Genomic DNA, 21,071 nt, shown 5'->3' with positions numbered 1-21,071 from the left:
AACATCAACAATTTTCTAACTTAATTCTATTCCACAAGCTTTCAAATGATATTCACCATTGTTCTTGAATTGCATTGAATGATAAACAATCAAAAAGTTTAGAACCTTAATTGTTACAAAAACAACTGCACAAACAAAAAAACAAGGATCACTTTACCAACAACAACAAAAGTTACAATGAGTTCACATGCTTCATATAACATGAGATCCAAATCATCATATGAAAGTGAAAACAACAAAGACACAGTTAAAGAAAGTGGGGTAAGTAATGAAACAAATATAAGAAAATGATACTTTGTACTTTTATTTTTATCGTATAGTTTTTTGGTAGAACCAAATGTATCTATGTATGAATAATGAATTTATAGTTGTTTTATTCAATAAGTGTCGCTTTCAGAAATCGAGAGTGATATGTTATGTTGTATAGTTTGAAAAGAATGAAAGTTTGATATGCATAATAACAAATACAGGGAGAGAGTCCAGGGAAGCTTGGAAAGATGGTGTCACCAAGCAGCAAGGAATTCTTGTTCATATGTTTCCTTGTAACCCTTTGGTACTCATCAAACATTGGTGTGATTCTTCTAAACAAATATTTGTTATCAAACTATGGTTTCAAGTTCCCAATCTTCCTCACAATGTGTCACATGTCAGCATGTTCTGTTCTTAGCTATGTTTCCATTGCATTCTTTAAGGTGGTGCCTAGGCAAGTTATCAAATCAAGGTTTCAGTTCATAAAGATTGCAACTTTGAGCATTGTGTTTTGTGGGTCTGTGGTTGGTGGCAACATTTCACTTAGGTATTTGGCTGTGTCATTTAATCAAGCTGTGGGTGCAACTACACCATTTTTCACTGCTGTGTTTGCTTATTTGGCTACCCTTAAAAGAGAGGCTTGGGTCACATATGCTGCTCTTGTTCCTGTTGTTACTGGAGTTGTCATTGCAAGTGGGGTATGTTTATCTATTTATCTAATTTTTGCATTCATTTGATTTATAATTTTGTGTTACTATGCTTTTGTGGAATGGTTCTGAATGACGTTTGTGTCTGTTTTTATGATCATATGAACATATATAGTTTTGGTTAACATGTCATTGCAACATCACATTTCAAATGATAATACTGATCTGGAATCCTTTGAACAGATTAGATTGTTTGCATATACCAGATAGCCTAATTTTATTTCTGATGACCTTATTTAAGAAATGCAACTTGCTTGAAAGTTAATGTGATCTCAATCTTTTAAGAACCGGAAATCTGTGTTTTTCTGATTTATTTTCATATATCAGATGGTGTCGTTTCTTTTCTAATTTTCTTATTTATGATAGAACATTATGGCATTGTTCAATCCATGTAGCCAACCCCACGGGATAAAGGCTTGGTTATTGTTGTTATATTAGATGGCCTAATTTAATAATCGATTATATGTCTGGCAAGGAATAGTAGTGCCTTTTGATGTGCATGGTGCATATCTGCTTCCAATTTCCATACTTTTTTTTATGTTTTCTTCTGTTCAGTTACAATATTTTGTTCTTGAAGGGTGAACCAGATTTTCACTTATTTGGATTCCTTATGTGCCTAAGTGCAACCGCTGCGAGAGCTTTCAAGTCTGTTCTTCAGGGCATTTTGCTTTCATCTGAAGGGTAAAATATTTTACACTATATCTATGATTTCTAACTTCCTCTTTGTTATCTCGCTTCAAAAATTATCCAGCTAAATTTTAAGATCGCCGAAAAATGATATCCAATAAGAATCCTGTCACATTTTTAGTTATATTAGTGTTTATTTGAAACTAAATCTTGTGCATTGATGGGGAACTAGCCATCTAAAAGTACTCATGGGGTATGCAATAGACAGATTTCTTCATGGAAAGTCTTAATGGTGTTGTTATCGGTCAAAACATTCATAAGTAACAAGGTGTTTGCAACTATGCAACTAAGAAACTTTCACCAGGCTATAATCTGCATATATTAGCTTGCATAGATAGAAGATCGTGGTTGAGAATTGTCGATTCTTTATCTAGAGAGATTTACAGAGTTTCTTTCATAGATTCATTTCATATGATAGGTTTGTTGCAATAAGCGACAAGGTGACTGAATCACAATGTTCCTTGAACATTTTCTTATTTTCTTCGCAATATCGGATATTTTTATGTTCCTTCGAGTTATCTTATTGTCTAACTATGATCACAGCTTGGGAATCCTCACTCCCCTTAATGTCTTGGACTAGTATTATGCCAAAATCAGATAATCTTTTTTTAGTGGCAACAAACATATTATAACATTGCTTCTAATTCAACTTAACAGGGAAAAGTTGAACTCGATGAATTTGCTCCTGTATATGTCTCCAATGGCCGTCATATTTTTGTTGCCGGCCGCACTTATCATGGAGCCTAATGTTGTAGATGTCACATTAGAGCTTGGAAGGGAAAATAAATTTATGTGGCTACTACTTTTGCTTAACTCAGTCACAGCATATGCAGCAAACTTAACAAACTTCTTGGTCACTAAACATACTAGCGCTCTGACACTACAGGTTCGCCTTTGTCTCTTGTTGCACATTACTAAGTCTTGATTCAAATGATTTCCCTTAATGTTATGCTTGATAGGTTTCAAATATTTCATACCATTCATCTTCATTCACATGATATTTTTTATGCTAATGTTTCTTGAAGAAGGAAGAAAATCACTTGATGTTAGAACATTAATGTTGACAGATTATTCTACAGATGAAACTTCCTTTAGTTTATAAATATTCTCTTTTAGTTGTCGACTTTCGGAACAAGAACCAAAGGGCGTTGACGAAATCGAGATTTCATCCGGTTCTTTTAATTACTATTTGATTGTGAAAGTTGCTTCTTTGGACTTTAATAGCATAAGCAGACACAAAATCAAGTTAACAATCAAGCTTTTTTTGTGACTTTGTGCAATTCATACTAACAGGTGTTAGGCAATGCGAAAGGTGCTGTGGCTGTAGTTATCTCAATACTCATATTCAGAAACCCTGTGACTGTTATTGGCATGGGTGGCTACTCAATAACTGTACTCGGAGTAGCCGCATACGGAGAAACCAAACGGAGGTTCAGATGAACGGCCGCTCACATTCGCCGATTGTCATATTCATGTATCTTATTGTACCTTATTATATGCACATGAACAAGATTTTTTGTAATGTGACTAGGAGTAGGGACAAGGGAAGTATTTCTATAATGTTATCTTGTTGTATCTATCACATATAAATATGTATTCATACTAGTACATTTTGTTCTAAGAGTGACTAGACTTTTCATTGGATTGGAGGGTTGAAGCATATAAGTTAGAAAGACCTCAAAGGCATAAGCTTGAGGGAAACTCTACATGCACCCGCCGAACTCTTTTGTACAAGCTGAGTGTTACGAGTCTCACATTGATTAGCATAACAAACTCAATATGATATTTAAGTCACGAGGTTCTACTACCTAATAAACTAGTCTTTTGGGTTGGGTTCTCTTCATGTATTTAAGTTCTAACACTAAGACACATAACTACCGTATAAGATGAATGTCTCACACCATGTTAAGTAGCGTATTTCTATCTCTCACTTTATGTACCTTCACTCAAAGTTATCCACATTTGGTGACATTTGATTATATCAATAGATTTCATGAAAATAGTAATATATGTTTGATAATCACCCTAAATACTTAACAAGAATGAGCCATGTTTAAGTAGCTGTGAATAAATGTTCCAAGTGTGTGAAGAGTCGGACCGTGATGAACTTGACCAGATTAATGAAGAGACAGATCATCTGAAAGTAAAGAAGTTGACTATAATCATGTTACTTGAAACAAAATCTACATAACCAACAAAGCAATGATGCATGCAGAAACAAAGTTGGTAATAAGAGCAACAACATTAACTGTTAACTGAAACTGCACCAATTTTTGAATGTTTATGTATACTGCGCCTCCTCATTTCATTTGGCCACATTGACAATAGTGGAGAAGTTATCATCCAATATAATGATTAATGACATCATCATTTTTTAGAATCAATATGAATATATACTCTGTGAGTGATGCAAAAATACAAAGCTTTGATGGGAAATAAAGTATTTATTACATAAAATATAAAAGTAAAACAAATGACATTGATAATTTTACCTTTCTATATACTTATTATATCTTTCCTTCAAGAAGTACAAAAAGTGCAAGAAACATTATTAAAGCTTTGCACTTATTCACAAGTCGGAGTTAACCAGTCTCTATTTTTACAACTTAATCGTTGAAAATTTTCATATTTACTAAAGTACTTTGTTTCACTATTTAATGAGTGGATCACATGGTTGAATTATATAGAATAAAGTGATATAAGATAACTTAACACTACACATTTAGATTTTAGGATGGGGATCACCTGTCCCATTATACATTAAATAATTACTACTGTTTACATAGATTTTATAAACTTTGCTCGGGATAAGGATACATAAATAAACAAGTTTTTTTTTGAAAATGATGCATTTAGGAAGTTACATGTTTTAAATCTTTTGTTTCCTAAAACAAGGTCTTACATGGCAGTTCGCCAGGGGTGACAATAACAGTTAGTCCGGTCCTGCTCGGTCCGTCAAAATATGGGTTGACCTGACCTGATATTTATTAATAAAAGAACTCAAAATATCAGTCCGACCCATATTTGGTAGGGCTGGCAGGCCAACAGATTGTCCCTTTTTTAAAACACACATTTTTAATTAACTCAAACATAATTTCAAAAAAAAGTAATCATCACACCTCATAAATAACAATACGGGTCAGCCCGGTCCACCTTTGGCTTACAAAAATAAGAGCTAATCCGACCTAACCTTTATTGCTAAAAGGGCTCAAATCTCCAATCCGACCTGCTAAAAATGTCAGTCCATATTGTCATTTTTATACCTCGTTAATATCCTTGAAGGACATTATTCTTATGAGTTTTGGGTAGAGTGAAATTGCAAAGTTTGTTTAAAGGATTTAATTTCAAAAACGCAAACTTACATCTTACTATCTTAGCAAGAGAATTTCTTATATGATATTGTATACATCAATAATAGTTTTTTTTTTTTTTGCAACCTAGTGCACGAGATTCCAACTCTAAGGTATAGGAATGAAATGATAAATATAGGTAACTTTATTAGTATAAGCGAAGAGACAGTTGTTATGATTTAGATATTTATCAACAATAGTCTAAAACGCATGTATTTATTGAGAGTTGAGTTGAAATGTTCTCAACCATTGGTACGTACCCATGGAATAATTTCTCACAATGTAGGTCACATATGAGTTATGGTTGCTTTGGTGAATCTGTTTTCACAAATATTCAACTCAACTTTATTATAGTGACCGTACACATTAAAGCCTCATCAAAACACCACCAAACCATTCATCCATCATTATTAGTTATTGCCATTTTGCGGTAGATAAACTAAAAATAAGCTTTACCAAATATAGCACTACCTTTTTTATGAGGGTACCATCTCGAATACCGGAGAGTCCAGTACTGGATAGAATTAAGAAATGTGACAAATTTTTTCTTTTAACAGTTATGATTAAATGTTATTTTCTATTAAAAAATAAATAAAAATTCTTCAGAAAAATCTCATCCTCATATTCCAGTACTGGTTTCTCCGGTAGTGAAGAGGAGTTGAACTCTTTTTTTTTTTTTTATAGTGAAAAAAGTAGCTTATATACTTCACTCCTATCCATTGGAAAATTATTGCATTGTCAGGATTCTGAAAATGTAGTTTTCACTAAAAACAAACTGAGATTTGTGTGAATGAAAAAAACATGTCTATATAAATATTTATGAGATTAGACTTTACAATTTTTAGACGTGAGATGGTTGAATGACAGAGATCATTCCAATATTTTGTGTCTCATTCATTATTCAATCAAAAAATGCTAACTAATTAATAAAAAACATAAAAATAGAATATAAATTTTTGTATGTTACTTGGTGGAATGTGAATAGTTTGAGATATGGGATATGAGACATGAATTTTTTGGAACATAGGACATGAGATATGAATTTTTTGGGACATGTGATCATTTTTTATATGAATGAGACAATGATACGTTATCCCCAATTATATCTCAAAGTTTGTCTTCAACCAATTATAATGAAGTCAAAAGAAAAAATAATTTTTCAACTGGTATGATATTTTGATTAGTATGAAACAAATGCTATACATATGAAGGAAGTAAGGATTAATGGAGAGGCGAGTGACACACAATAACACATAAAATGCAACTTGTAATGACACTTTTATCCCTTTGTTTACTATGAAAACATTTTTGTCATTAAAAATATGAGTAAAAATAATCACATATCTCCCCGGAGAGGATTCTTGTTCATACCGACGAGAGAAAAGAAGGTGCAAACAATATTCATATAAAGGACTTCTCTTTATTATGAGGGTTTGAACTGTGTTCTCCTCCAAAGATTCACATGATCATCGAATAAGTCCTTAAAATGATTATTACTGTGGTGATTATTTTAAACTTCCAAAACTTATTTGATAACCATTGTATGAATTATAATTCCCTAAGATTCACATGATCATAAAATAATGGAAAATCATCAAATAAGTTTAAACCAGAATACAATAGTTGTAAACTATATCTAGACATAAAGCTTATATATTTGCATCAAGTATGATAAAACGAAACTATCTAGTTATATGAGCAATGAAAGAATTCATTTCCACAGAAGAAACACCTCCTTCATCCATAGACTTGAAAATAACACTTTTGAGATTCATTACCCTTTCTCTCATCTCATCACCTTCTTTTGTAGCCATCAATCTCTTGACAGCATTTTGAACATTTGATGCTGTCACCAACTCATCTCTTTGGGACCAATCCTTAACAACCAAACCAACCTTCAATAACTCTGTCACCAAAACACTGTTCCTTGGTTGATCAGAATGCATAGGCCATGCTGCTATTGGCACACCCATTGTGATGCTTTCCATGCAAGAATTCCAACCACAATGGCTCATAAACCCACCTATTGAAGGGTGACTTAGAATCTCCAATTGTGGGGCCCAATTCCTTAGAATTAACCCAAATCCTTCTACCTCAATTCTCTCTTCAAACCCTTTTGGAAGTTCAACTCTTCTCACTTCATCAACATCAAAAACATCACCTTTATCAGCATCTCTTATGACCCAAATGAAATTTTGCTTGCTTTGTTCCAACCCAATTGCAAGCTCTTTGATTTGTTCATCTAAGAATGCTACAGTGGTTCCAAAAGACACATATATAACTGATTTTGGGCTTTTCTTGTCAAGCCATTCCATGCTAAAGTGCTTTTTACCTTTATAGCTTTTTTGCTCTATAGATAAAGGGTTGAAGGGGCCTAAAGCCCAATGAGATTTTGTAGTAACTATACTTTCTATTAACTCCATATAAGGACTTTCAATTGCCCTTGTTGTGTTGTAAATTGCACCTTTGCTAAATTTATGGAACTCATATTGTGAAGTGATGAAATCAATGAATTGGGTTGAGAAACAACCCTCCAAAGAAGGAACTTCTGGGATGATATTATAATGATCATGAGAATTTTTTCCTCTAAGAGCTTTTTCATTTTCATTTTCTTTTCCTTTTCCCATTGCATCCCAAAAATACAAGAACATGGTAAAGGCAGAGACACTATGAAAAGTGTAGCTCTCACAATTTGCTATATGAATAGCATCTTGTACAACACATGCCATGAGGGAGTCATGAATAACCACGACCCTTTTAGCCACGGATGAAAGGGATTGTAAGAGTTTAGCCACGGGTTCCCTAAGCTTTGAGGAAGCTTCAAAGGAAGGTAAAAGATGAGATGGGAATTTTGTTTTTGCATTATTGGGATTGGGAAGAGGTGAAGCAAAACTAGGAACCTCAAAATCATGAATATGAATATTAGCGACGGATTTTGGGTTCCAACCTTGGGCACGAAATATGGCTTGTTTGTTGTGTGTGGGAGTGCCAACAAAATGAACATGAATGTTGTGAGATAAGATTAAGCGTGAGAAGTGTAGAAGTTGGTTTAGATGGCCTTGTGCTGGAAAAGGAACCATAACTACAACTACTTGTGTTTGATTAAAGCCTTTGGTGCCATTGTTGTGGCTATTTGTGTGGCTATTTGTGTGGCTATTGTAGTTTGAGGCCATTGTTGAATTTTCGTAGCTAAAAGTCATTGTAGAACTTTAGCACCACGAGTGTTAAGGTGACAATGTGTTTTGGATTGTGCCAATGGGTAGGTATGATCGTTATTTATAGAACCGGGTATCTAGCTGGATTCCATTTTGATCCTTAAATATTGCTAACTATTATATTAAATAATTTTGTAATGTTGAATTATTGTGAATATTTAATTGATAGTCATTTTCACCCAAGTCAATTATTAAGAGAGCAATTAGCATAAAATATCAAAAATGAACATCAATAGTGTTCAATGTTTTTTAGAATAGTGAGATATTTTTGCATCGATAGCATAAAGATTTATATATAGTTAGTGGATTATTCACATCTCATCTTAATTAATTTTTTGAAGAGTCAATGATGATTGAAAATAATAATAAATGATATACTCACAATATATAAAACTCATACATTATCGATATATATTTTTATTTTAAGACAAAATGAACAATGATATAAAATATAATTGTATACCCTAGTCTTAGACATACGATGTAACACTCTTCAAGTTTAAGTACTTATATAATATTTATTCCCTATAAGGAGATTCCACATTACTTGAACTCATAATCTCTTACATTTATAACAAAATATTTCATCTATTCACTGCCACTAAGATTTAAGGAGAAATCATATAAAGAAGAGATATAAAATGTTTGATGTGAGTTTGAGATAAATGTATATACAATTATACAATCTCGAAATTTGTTGCATAAATAAGCAAGTTGTAAATTTAAACTTTATAATAGCTTCTAAATTTTGAAAACTGATTTTCTCCCCCTCCCTCTCTCTCTTTCTTGTATTTTAGAAAAATATATTGGTGATGACATAATTAAATACAAGATTTACCAACAAACTGTTAGTCTAGTGCTATAAAATTATACTAAATTTATAAGATGACTAAAATATCAAATGTTTGATTTTTAAGAATAATATCTGTTGTCATGAACAATTATACACTCTAAAAGAGATTAGTCTTTACAAAAAAAATTAAATACATTATTTATGATTGATGGGAACTTCTACCAGTTCTATATCATGCATGTTATTTTATATTTCTGTCGGTTTCCATGTGCGCAAAGCAACGCACGTTCATCTAGTAAGATAAAATTTATTCAAATTATTCGATTAACTTAAAAATATGGTCCAAAATATTCTTATAAAAAGCAAAATATAATAAAATAGTTCAACATTAACTTTGAGATTAATACGGTCTTTTAGGTGAATAACAATGATTGTATCTTACCCATGAATGTGAATAAGTTTGTAATAACTCCTTCTTAATATATACGATTAGCAATTTTTTTATTTTTAAACTCTCGTTTACATATTTTTTATTAAAGAAAAGTACCGAAGTAAACTTAAAAAATAGCTTGTTGATATTAATGTGTTGCTTCATACCTAACTTACCTAACTCACTTGGAGATATATTTGATGTCCTATAATACTTCACGTGTCACTCTTTTTTTGTAAGATAAGGAAAATAAAATATACATTTACCTATATTTTCTAATTAATCAATAAGAATAATATGAATATAAGAAGTAATATACATTTTGAAATATAAAATATATTTTCAACTCAATCAAATAATATAATAAATTTAATGTGATACTTAAGTTATCATGTTTTCTAACATCATTAACTAATTTTTTAAATTAGGCTCTCCTCATATGTTTACATCACTAGAGATGAAGAAGGTGTCATTTTTATGTCATTTTTTGGGTTTAAATGAGGCATATAAACAAGAAGTTGAACTTATTGAAAATACCCTCTCGACACTATATATCTCCTGGTTATGATTCTGAAACTTGCTTAGCTTTTTGACTCTTCCATCTTTTCTTTTTGTTCAAGATTGTGATTGTTGAGAGAGAAATCTAATATCCATGTCCTACTTGAGAGTTAAATAAATGTTTTAATATGTTTTGAGCAAGGATTATTTGTCCTAACAAAATCATGTTCCTAATCAGTCAAACTTTATTCAATAATATTAAAATATGAACTTTTGTTTTTATTTTTTTTCTTTTTAACTAATGAGAAACAAAAATGGGGACATAAAATCTCCTTCATATAAAGTAGGGCAATTTTCATTTGATCATCATAAGAATAATAATAATAATTTGGTTTTACATTCTTGCAAAGATAAAATTAGTGACTACCAATACCTTGAGTGAACTATATAACAATGCTTATTTGTCATCATCATGAGTCAATTTACCACTTAACGAAAGTAACTATTAATAATGGCAGGGACAAAAAGATGTAATTCAAACTTTGAAGAAAAAATAATATATTATTAATGGAAAACCAAAATCAAGATCAACACTTAATATAGATTTAAAATATATTAAAACTGTTTTAGGATATAAAAGGAGAGTGCGACCAGATCCATATGTGATGTGTATTGAGATGCATGAAAATGACATTAAAAAAATATACCCTACAAGGTTACTACCCACGTTGCCTGGATCTGTGATATATGGCAACGCTCTTTGTTGCCATTATGAAATGAAAATGACATGCAACAAGTAGCCTATTTATTAACCCAGAATTTGTTCTATCAAATCAGATGTTAGTTCAAGTTGTACATATTTGATTTTTCTTAAGTAAAGTATTGGATTCGAGTCTTGTGGATAAAAAATATCCGCTAGGGGAGAGTTAGTCTCACATACTTGTAGATGTTCCCAGTTCGGACAGGATTGTCTCTGATACGATAATAGACGTCAGAAACAAAAAAACTATATTTTGTATCAATTATAACAAATTATATTTTGTATCAATAATATTGAAATAAAAATAGAAAAAATAATAATTTTTTAATTAACATGATATATTTTTATTGGTAGCAAACATAATTTAGATATACTTTATCATAGTAGATCATTGTTCATTTATTACTATAGTTTCACCTATCAACTTAAATCCTCTTTGTACAATCATCTAAAATTCTCTTCCTAATTAGTAATTATTGTACTGAATATTTAACTTTTTTTAATACATTCTTTTTTGCATTTCAAAATAGTTTCGTCAAGTTTTTTTATACTATCATCCATTTATATTACTATTATTTAAGTAATAAGAGTTTAAAGTATAAATTATAGATGATAGATTAACAATGTAAAAATTCTTATACTATTATAAATTAGATATTAACTCATATTTTATACTATTAATATTAAAATAATTTATAAAAATCATACATGAATCAAGTTCTTTTACATGTATATATGTTGATATTACTTATAATATTATTAATTCATTTGAGTTCATTACGATTTTACACTTATGAAATAGATTATGGAGATCACATATTACTTTTGTCAAATTTTACACCAAAAGTCCTAAGAATTTTTGTAAATCATTTAATATTGGTAAGATATGTATTTTTGTTCAAAAATCAACCTTTCAATGAATAAGAGAAAATTAATATGAGATGTCAATTTTAACATTTTATTGTTGATATCGCTAATCATTTATGTTTGAAAAACTTTCAACCATCTCTGAGTTAAGTGCAACTTTGACAATATAGAGAAAGTAAAGACATATTATTTATTTGATCGAGTTATTCGTCTAATCTTAACTATTTTGGTTTAACCACTATAAAAAGATGATTTTTAATATACAACAAAAGAATGAAGAACAATCCTTTAAATAAATGTACATTTTGAACTTTAAAAGAATTATGCATACTTCTTTATATTTTGTATTACCCAATTAATCTTAACTATAAATTGTAATTAAATATTATTGTTTCCCTAAACTTTATATCAAGATCCCCGCTACATAGAAAATCTATTTTCATTCATGTTTTATATTGTGAATTCAAAACATAAATCTTTTGTATTCAATGTTCTATATTATTATCTTTTTCTTCAATAAGAAATAATCATCTTATTGTGACAAAGATAGTGTTTTTGTTACATGTACCTCGCCACCTGGCATATCACTTTTGTTTATTTGTGACTATTGGAAATTCTTGTCACATAAGATCTTATAATCTATCTCATTTATTTTCACATTTTTTTCAAGCACAATATTATTTTCTTCTAGTCAAAGGACTAGATTTGGACCATAATCAAACAAGCAAGGAGGGTCCATTCACAAGGATGGTTGGTGTATAGTAATTGATGGTTAATGATATAATTTTGTTGGCAACTGAGGTTGATTGACATTAGAGATCGAAATCAGATAAGAGAAGTCATATTTATCACAAAGTATTATACTTTAAAATTAAAAAATATAAAAAATAATATAAATAAAATAATAAAATTCATGTAACTTGTGTTCGACCGGAAATCGAGGCAGATATACAACTATAATTAATTTATTATATCTAGGTTTTTGCATAATTGCTTTACTTAAATAAATATGCAACATATGAATCTACTAATGGCTTATGAAGAAAATTCTACTATATTTGTACATAATGGTCCTTACGTGCCTAGAATATTTTTTAATATTCTTAGGTGCATTGCATGTATCCTTTATCTATATCAATGTAAGAGATGATAGAAAAAGACATATATAGTGGTGTTGTTTTTTCAGCCAAAAATGCAAACTTCTCTAGTGGCTCTCTATCTTTATGATGAAGAATCCACGTTTCCACTTGGATAATAATGGTGCTAGTTAAGAGTTTTAATTCGATTTTGCTTCTAATAAAATAATAGTGACAATTGTTCACATGGAAATATTCTATATTATGCAAAAAAGCTGCTACATAATTGCCCAATATAAAATATATAGGTTCCGAATGAGGTATCTATAAGATAGGATGCTATGTCATGCACAAAATTGGGATACTATGTATGGAATAAGAGGAATAGAGACGGAAGAAAATTGGGAGTGAGACAAAAAGAAAAATAGATTACTAAGAATGTTCCTCAAATTTTTATAAGTAATCAATCTCTTTTGTCGAGGTTTATGACTGCCCTTCTAAATAAGTGTTATTCCTAGGAATCGAACTATCAATATTAAGGATTCAGTTAAATCTTACACTATTAGACCAACTTTTTATTGATAAATATCTTGTTAATGGATAATTTGTAATTATCTCTGTAGTCGCTTATAATGTCACGAGGGCTATCATGGTGGCCCCTTCACACCTAACTCACCCAAAATTGTTTATTATATAAAAAAACATAAATTTTGGAACATGTTTATCTTTTATATAAATTAATAATTTTTTCTTTTTTATCTAATCAACCAAAAATAGAGAGATAACCAAATACTTTTCCTTTGTCTTTTCTTTTTCTTTCATACTAAAGATTGCATAAATAATTTCATAAAAAAAAATAATACATAAATTTGTTTCTATATATTTTCCCTCATTTTCTTCTCTTCAACTAAAGAAAACAACTACCCTTCAAAGAAATAAATATAATTTGAATATTATACCCTTTACTTGCATGAATATTCAAACGTCCATCATTCATCATTTTAGTATTAAATTGCAGAAAAGAGTTGGTGAAGGATGAGAAGCCAAAGAAGCTGAATATATAGCTTCCTTGCATGTAACAAACTAGTTTAATTTTAGTTAAATTGTACACATGCTCTAGTAATCACTTTTAGTTCAAACTTATTCTGAATAAGTATATATTTTTCTAAAGCATGTCCCAAATCTTATTTTATATCAATAAAAATATGTTACGTTAATTAAAAAAAATTAAACAATTTTTATTTTTGTTGTTTTTACTTTATTAATTATCATTAGTGTGAAAAAATTTCGAACATGATTTGACACAACATATCCTTATTCTTTGTATTCATCATAACTTGTTGCTTTAGCTTTATTTTGATCAAATACTACACTTATATCATCCTACTTTCCAATCAAAGTATTTAATTTTTTTGTCTACCCATATGAAATTTTCACAAGAGACAACTCTCATTACATGTTTACAATGAAATTGAATTAATTTATCCAAACATGTGAGATAGTGTGAATCTCTAAGTGTGTCTCCAATTAGCTAAGACAATAAAGTTATTTGAATAATAGATGATCATAATGGTTTATATATGTTTGCTAAAAAATAAATTTAAGACATTCTATTTCGTTTGAAATGTAGAAAAACTTTTTATATAATAATTATTAAACTTTTTATATGTTTACTTATAGTTAATTTTAGAATCACAATGGATACGGGGAAAGGCTTGAGAAAATTTATACCTTTATGTATTTATTTTAAATTATCATTATTATTTTCAAATAACATTTTTCCATTATCCATAGTTGGATGAATATAAGATGTGCCGACAATGAAAAGAGTGACTTTGGCAATGTCCTAATGCACTTCCAAATTAATTTATAGTTAATTATTGATATTGCATTGTAGTATTGTGCAGTCTTCCAAATTCAATGTTGTTCCATTCCATCAACTTTGGATGCCATCAAAATCAAATAATATAAAAAGGAAACATCACATCCACTACATGAAGTATACTTATAATTAAATCTTTTTAATATATCGTTTATCCATTCCACAAAATACATAGTCCAGTTTTTTATTGAGCCACTCTTCACCAATAAGTAAAAAAAAAGTTTTGCATAGCTGAAGAGTCTTTTCTCATTTATATATCTTTAAACGTTTTCACTCATAAGGAGATTATAATACATTGATAATATGAAGGAAAAAAAATCCACTAATAGCTAACTTTATTATATTTAAGATGATTTTGACTCATATAATTACCTCCCATAAAATATATCTATAGCTAGATAATGATTGATAAATCAATTCTTAAACATGATAATAGATAGGGTTACATTTCAAGTATAATATGTATATATTGATGGTGTAAAGATTTATATATAATCAGTATATCATTTATCGTTTATTTGCATTATTTTTATTTTTTAAGAGTTAATAATGAACGAAAATGAATGATAAATAATACAATGATAATGTAAAGAATTCTTACACATTCAAGTCGGTACATATATTTTTCTGAATTAAGATTTGTATAGTGATGCATAATATGTTGAGAATGATGATGTGGTAAAGGAGGTGGGGCAAGACAAGTTGTAGTGATGAAGTGATGATAGGACCCAAATGTTGTTTAGAAGGATATGCCGCCATTGGTGGCTACTAAAGTTAAACAAGTAGTGGTCATGCATATGACGCCATTGGAACAGTATTAATATGCAGACACTACCTTCATTATAGATTTATTTCTCCATCTAGTAAGAATATGTAGGAAATATAAATGGGAGGAAAAAAGAGAAAATGACATTATTCATTTTTAAATATGTGAAATATAAATGAATAATAAATGATGTATTAATTATATATGAATATTTATATTAACAAATATTACAAATTTCTTTATGTATCTGAAAACAACAAAATGTTGTGTTTTCATTTTGGCATGACAATGTAGTCATTTACTAGTTTAATTTCTGAGAAACTTACATATCAGTCCCAAAAAATAATTTAGTCTATGAGGAAGGAATATATTGATTGATGAGATAAACTTTCAAGAGTTCAACATATAATTTTTATCCCCGAGACTAAAGTGATGAATAATAATATTAAGAATCAAAATGACTATTGACTTGTAAATAATGCTTAGTTATATTCTAGTGAGGAGGAGTTTGAAGTTTAACTAGCCAGTCCATATCAAGACTCAATGTCTCCTTTAGATTCTCCGGTCGATACCGGAAAACTCCATTCAATTCTCGATGGAAACGGAGTTTTGTGAATTCTCCTCAGAAATGGAAAATCATTTCAAGATCTTTAAACATATTCGAGGGTTCAATTCAAGAGGTCGCAACAATATTAAGAAGGCTTCATATCATCATAAGTTTGACAAAGTTTTATGTTAGTTATTGATAATAACACGGCTTTCGTCTTTTCTCTGAGTTTACGGCCACCTATGTATATAACTAATTACAACATAGACAATTTTATTTAAACACTTCTAACAACATAAATCATTTCATCAAGATGAGCAATTTATATAAAAATGGTGCCCTCTCCCCTAGAATACTCAATTTGAGAGGTTGAGCCAATATGCATGGTGCATCCGACCGCAAGAAAAAAAAAATGTATATACTAACAATGTAAGAATTTTTTATATTGTCGTTGTATTATCCACTATTCATTTATTCATTTTCAAATGAATATAAATACCGACTGTTTATGAATCTTTACACTATTAATACATGTATATAATTTTATTTTACAAATGTCAAGGGCTGCAAAGGTTCTTCAAATCAGCTTCCATTGCGTACCAGTTTGGTATTATTTTTGAAACATTGGGATAAAGATCCTTGTATGAGTTCCTAATGGTTCCTTCTGCAACTCCTGTGGCAACTGATATGTCTGCACCAACACAATAAGTCAGTTTATGTCCATCTTTGTAAATGGGGTTTCATTCAATATAGAGGGAGATACTCACGTGAGAAATAACTCGACCGTTGGATCTTATCAGAACAGAAGATTAAAAGATACATGTACATGACTATCATGTGACCAATAACTAACTTTTAATCTTAATCATCCATCATTGTTTGTAAGACTCAGATTTACTGTTTTCATAGTTTTTATATGAGAATTGTTTTCATTTGAGTCATGTATGCAATAATAACACAGTAGCTAACTGGTATAGTAAAACAGTATATGAGAATAGTTCTCACTTGAGTGATCTCCTGTATATGAGTGAGAGTCGTCTCCATTAATGGAGAGAAAAGTGTTGTGTAAAAGTCAAGAAAAAGTAACACACATTGACATTTAAGTCCTTTTTATTCAAAATGATATTACACTTTTACCCTTAAAATACAAAGGAAAAATCACTTATTTCTCCATTACTTGAGAAGAGTCTCACTCTATATATATATATATATATATATATATATGCAACAACACCGTAGCTAACTGGTATAGTAAAACAGCTACATCACAAATATTTTTTTAGATCCAAACTTAAAATTCAACATATTTCATGTATCCAAATCTCATGCTACTCTCTAAGAAGAGGCACAAACCTTTAAGAGGTTTTTTGTCATATGAAAGCTGAGTTATGATGTAGATAACTGCTGCAGCAATTGATATGGGACTCCTCCTGGCATGTCAAAGATGTTGTTAGTATCAATCATCAAAATATAATCTGAAGATGGGGTAGAATAGACTACAAGATTATGATAATGAAACCTATAAAAGTGAGAATGGATTTGTGCCAAAGACAATGGAATAATTATGCACTTCAAAAGTCCTCGTCAGAAATTATACGATCACCGGTGATCCAGTTGCATGTGTAACATGGATACAAGTGAATACGAGTCCAAACAGAAGTTCTAAACATAGTCACCTTTTTCCTTATTCATAATTAAAGAAGGAGTTTAAATTCGACGTCAAATTTACACAGCCCTCAACGATATCCTCGTGTATTACTGGAGTCTTCAGATCACAAAAACACACTCCTAAGAGTTTGTACTTCTCTCACACATGTCACAGCATCCCCTTCTCACACAAGTGCAGAGTGCATATCATGTAAAACACAAAGGCAACAGGTTTTTGAATTCATAATCAACAATAACAGTTGGCATATATCTTATGTTAGTATGAAAAGGCAAACAATATGACAAGCTAAACTCTTAAAGTGGGCATCTATTTTGTAATCTCTAGGAAATACGGGACGAACAACGATTTACCTGATATCAAATTCCTCTGATTTCTGAACAGATTCCTGGGCGGCTTTAACAGCTTGGTTATTCATACCAAGATTAGAACAAAATCGCCTCTGAGAGTTGAGGTGAACAAATGTTAGCAAAACAAAAATAAGACTTATGTTAGTAAGCTCACTCATTGATTAAGATAGCAAGAGAGTCAATAGAAAAAACTATCCATAAAGTCCCCTGCATGTATTGTTCCCATCTCCACAGATTGACCCTTCTCCAGACCAAGTTGTTTCACTATGTATTCTTTTGCTCGGCCAATTTCCTTCTTTGTGGCTCCATTGGCGACAGTGCAAATTTCTATTTGAAATCCATAGATTTAGGGAAGCTCATTCATACAGTAAAAGATAAATCGGGAAGCATCGATATTTTAAAAGAATCATAGTCAGTACTAGTACCCTTTACAGTGCGTGCCTTGTCTTCTTGGCGACAAGCAATGTAGAGGCAAGCAGCCAAGAGTGCATCCTGATTTCTTCCTCGGCTAGACTTCTGATCTTCAACCCGCTTATATATCTCATTGGCCCGATCCTTCAAATCAAATGCAAAAGCGACGTAATAGAAGTACAAATACTAACTTCACATGAAAACTGAAGTTGAAGATAAGAAAGCAAAACTAAAACAACAGTTCCAAGGTGCAATTGACACAATGTGATGCATATAAACATTGAAGATCCTTGTTTAAACAGCATGCCCAAACAAATGCCACCACCTTCTAGTCATGCGAACTTAAATGGACAAATTTTACACCATTCATATAGTTTTCATGAAAGAATATTTGTGTTTGATTTAGTGCATGTTTGTTTGAGTGTTTGCAATGATCGAATACACGTTTGCCGAGAAGCACCCTCTCAAACACACACTTAGTGTTTGAACTTCGGCGTCTAGAATCAGTGACATATGCAATGCATACACATATATGCAGGTTCATGAAATTTATCCTGTAACGATTAAAAAGATATGGGAGTAAGGAAGCTATATCCGACATGAGAACACTCCATACCTTGATGGTTGCAACGAGTCCCAACCTGAAATTTTATACAGCAGAATCAGTCAAATTCTCAATTTTTTCACTTTAGAAAAGGATGGCAACTAATCACATTTCATTAAGCCACAAATGACATCCATATAAAGCTTTCCACTCTCCAATCATAAATACCCAAACACTAAATGACCTCATAGTCCACCATTTCAGCACCACCACAACTGAATGACCAAAGACAAATAACAAAAAACTCTATTATTTTATGAGAGTAATAACTATGCACTATTAGTGTGAAGACTTATACACAGTTATTACATCATTTACTATTCATTTGTATTACTCTTCTTTTTTTGTTGAAGAGTCGATGATAATTAAACATAAATGATGGATGATACAATGACAGTATATAAATATCTGAATACATTTTATCTCTTATTTGTACAACTAAAATAGATACTCAAGTAAATGCAAATACCTCAATAGCTACCCACACTCATGTCAGTATTCATTGACTACCTAAATTTGCATTTGCTTAAAGATACACAACATTTTCATTCAATAAAATTTATTCCATTTCCAACTCATTAAGTATAGGTGTAAATATTTTATACACTCAGTACATTATCACCATTGATAAGATTCATCATGAAATTGAATTAAAATCCTAAACACACACAATGAGTCACATCTTCTGTCCCAAAGTTTATACCATTTGCTTCTCATCCGCCAGAAAAATAAAACATGAATCAAATATAAATTAAGTTTATATCTTCTAACGAGTGAGAGTTATAAGAGAAAATATCTGGTCCAAAAAACACATAATTAAGTTGAATACCTATCAGACATGGTAGCAATGGTTTTAAACGCAAGAATGAAGCCACGATCAGGGTTAGCTCCACGTGTCTCCCAGCGGCCAAGCGAGGAGGAGAGAAAATCAGCGGCGCCGCCATTAGGCTTGGCAATGAGAATGGAAAGACCACCGTCAGTGAGAAGAGGATTAGAAGGAGCACCAACACGAACAGGATCATTATCACCTGATTCATTAGCGAATTTTCTCCACTCAGATTTTTCATCAATGGTGTGAGATTCAAGAACGAGTCCACATTCTGAACACACTGTATCACCCGCTGAGTAGTCCAAAACGACCTCCGTTTGGCGCTTGCAGTCGCTGCAAAACGCGTCAGACATTCTTGTCGTTTATTGTTTCATTGTTTTTTCGGTTATGAGTGTTTGTTTTGTTAGTTGTGTTTTTTGAGCTGAAAACGATGAATTGATGAGAAAGGAAGAGTGTTCGTGTTCGGTATTTATAGGAGTGGAAGTTACAAAGAAAAGTGGTTTGAATATTGGTTTAACAAAGTCATGTCATTTTCATAGATGTGAGATTATTAAAATAAGTTTTGTGTCTATCTATCATTTTTTTTATCATATTGTAATAGGATCAAACGTCTTTTCTATGCAAATAGAACAAGGATCAAACTTCCTTTGATATGTTCAAAGAATTTTATCATATATCAACTAAGATGGATATTATTATTATTATTTACTTTACTCGACCACATTTTATTAAAAGTAGTTGATTTATAAGATTGTTAATTTAAATTTGGCTCTAAATATGAGAATCTTGTTAATATCTTTGTAGATCTCATAAAGTTATAAAGTTTGTTTTGATCCTAATAAATACATGCGACTTATATAAGTATTCTCCATTCCATTTCAAAGATTATATATAGTCAAATAGTTTATTAAATGATATAAAAGTTTCATGTAATTTGACCAAATTAATCATGTAATCCATATTAGAAACTAATTTTTTTATAAGTACGGGAACCTACAATGAAATAGAAATAGAGGATTATGGAATGAAAATAAAGATATAGTTGAAATAAATAAGGATATTGTTGCACAAAAAATACCCTTTTATTGACCAATATTTTCCCATTTGTAGATTTTTTATATTTCCTTGTTCATTTAAAAGTTCAAAAAACATTAATAGTTGATTTTCTATTTATGCCCTTAGCATCAATAATTCCATTTATAGCAATACATAGATAATTAGTAAGATGATAAATGTTTGATAAATATGGATAACAGAAAACATCAAATGGGAATTAGCTGCATTATAAAATGTATGAAGTGATATTGTATGAGTTTTTTCACATTATCTATATATTATTCATTTATTTAATTATCATTAACTCTTAAATATAATAAAATGAATC

At 30.6% G+C, this 21,071-nt stretch overlaps 3 protein-coding genes across 3 annotated transcripts; 1 reads left to right on the top strand and 2 right to left on the bottom strand.

Moving 5' to 3' along the window:
• On the top strand, positions 1-3,290 carry LOC109348221 (probable sugar phosphate/phosphate translocator At5g04160). Its single transcript, XM_019588521.1, has 5 exons — positions 1-261; positions 471-947; positions 1,534-1,637; positions 2,301-2,529; positions 2,937-3,290. The coding sequence occupies exons 1-5, from the start codon at positions 178-180 to the stop codon at positions 3,081-3,083; spliced, it is 1,041 nt and encodes a 346-aa protein (XP_019444066.1). The 5' UTR covers positions 1-177; the 3' UTR covers positions 3,084-3,290.
• On the bottom strand, positions 6,591-8,253 carry LOC109348220 (zeatin O-glucosyltransferase-like). The gene is made up of 2 exons (XM_019588520.1): positions 6,660-8,253; positions 6,591-6,623 (listed from the first exon to the last, which is right to left on the bottom strand). The coding sequence occupies exon 1, from the start codon at positions 8,191-8,193 to the stop codon at positions 6,676-6,678; it is 1,518 nt and encodes a 505-aa protein (XP_019444065.1). The 5' UTR covers positions 8,194-8,253; the 3' UTR covers positions 6,591-6,623; positions 6,660-6,675.
• Positions 16,370-20,094, bottom strand: LOC109347219 (transcription initiation factor IIB-like). Its single transcript, XM_019586925.1, has 7 exons — positions 19,688-20,094; positions 18,871-18,895; positions 18,269-18,398; positions 18,041-18,170; positions 17,847-17,936; positions 17,181-17,257; positions 16,370-16,518 (listed from the first exon to the last, which is right to left on the bottom strand). The coding sequence occupies exons 1-7, from the start codon at positions 20,038-20,040 to the stop codon at positions 16,385-16,387; spliced, it is 939 nt and encodes a 312-aa protein (XP_019442470.1). The 5' UTR covers positions 20,041-20,094; the 3' UTR covers positions 16,370-16,384.

The sequence above is a fragment of the Lupinus angustifolius genome, chromosome LG05, assembly GCF_001865875.1.
Source record: "Lupinus angustifolius cultivar Tanjil chromosome LG05, LupAngTanjil_v1.0, whole genome shotgun sequence".
Taxonomy (NCBI): domain Eukaryota; kingdom Viridiplantae; phylum Streptophyta; class Magnoliopsida; order Fabales; family Fabaceae; genus Lupinus; species Lupinus angustifolius.
The sequence above is the reverse complement of the archived record's forward strand: the minus strand, read 5'-3'. Positions and strand labels throughout refer to the sequence as shown.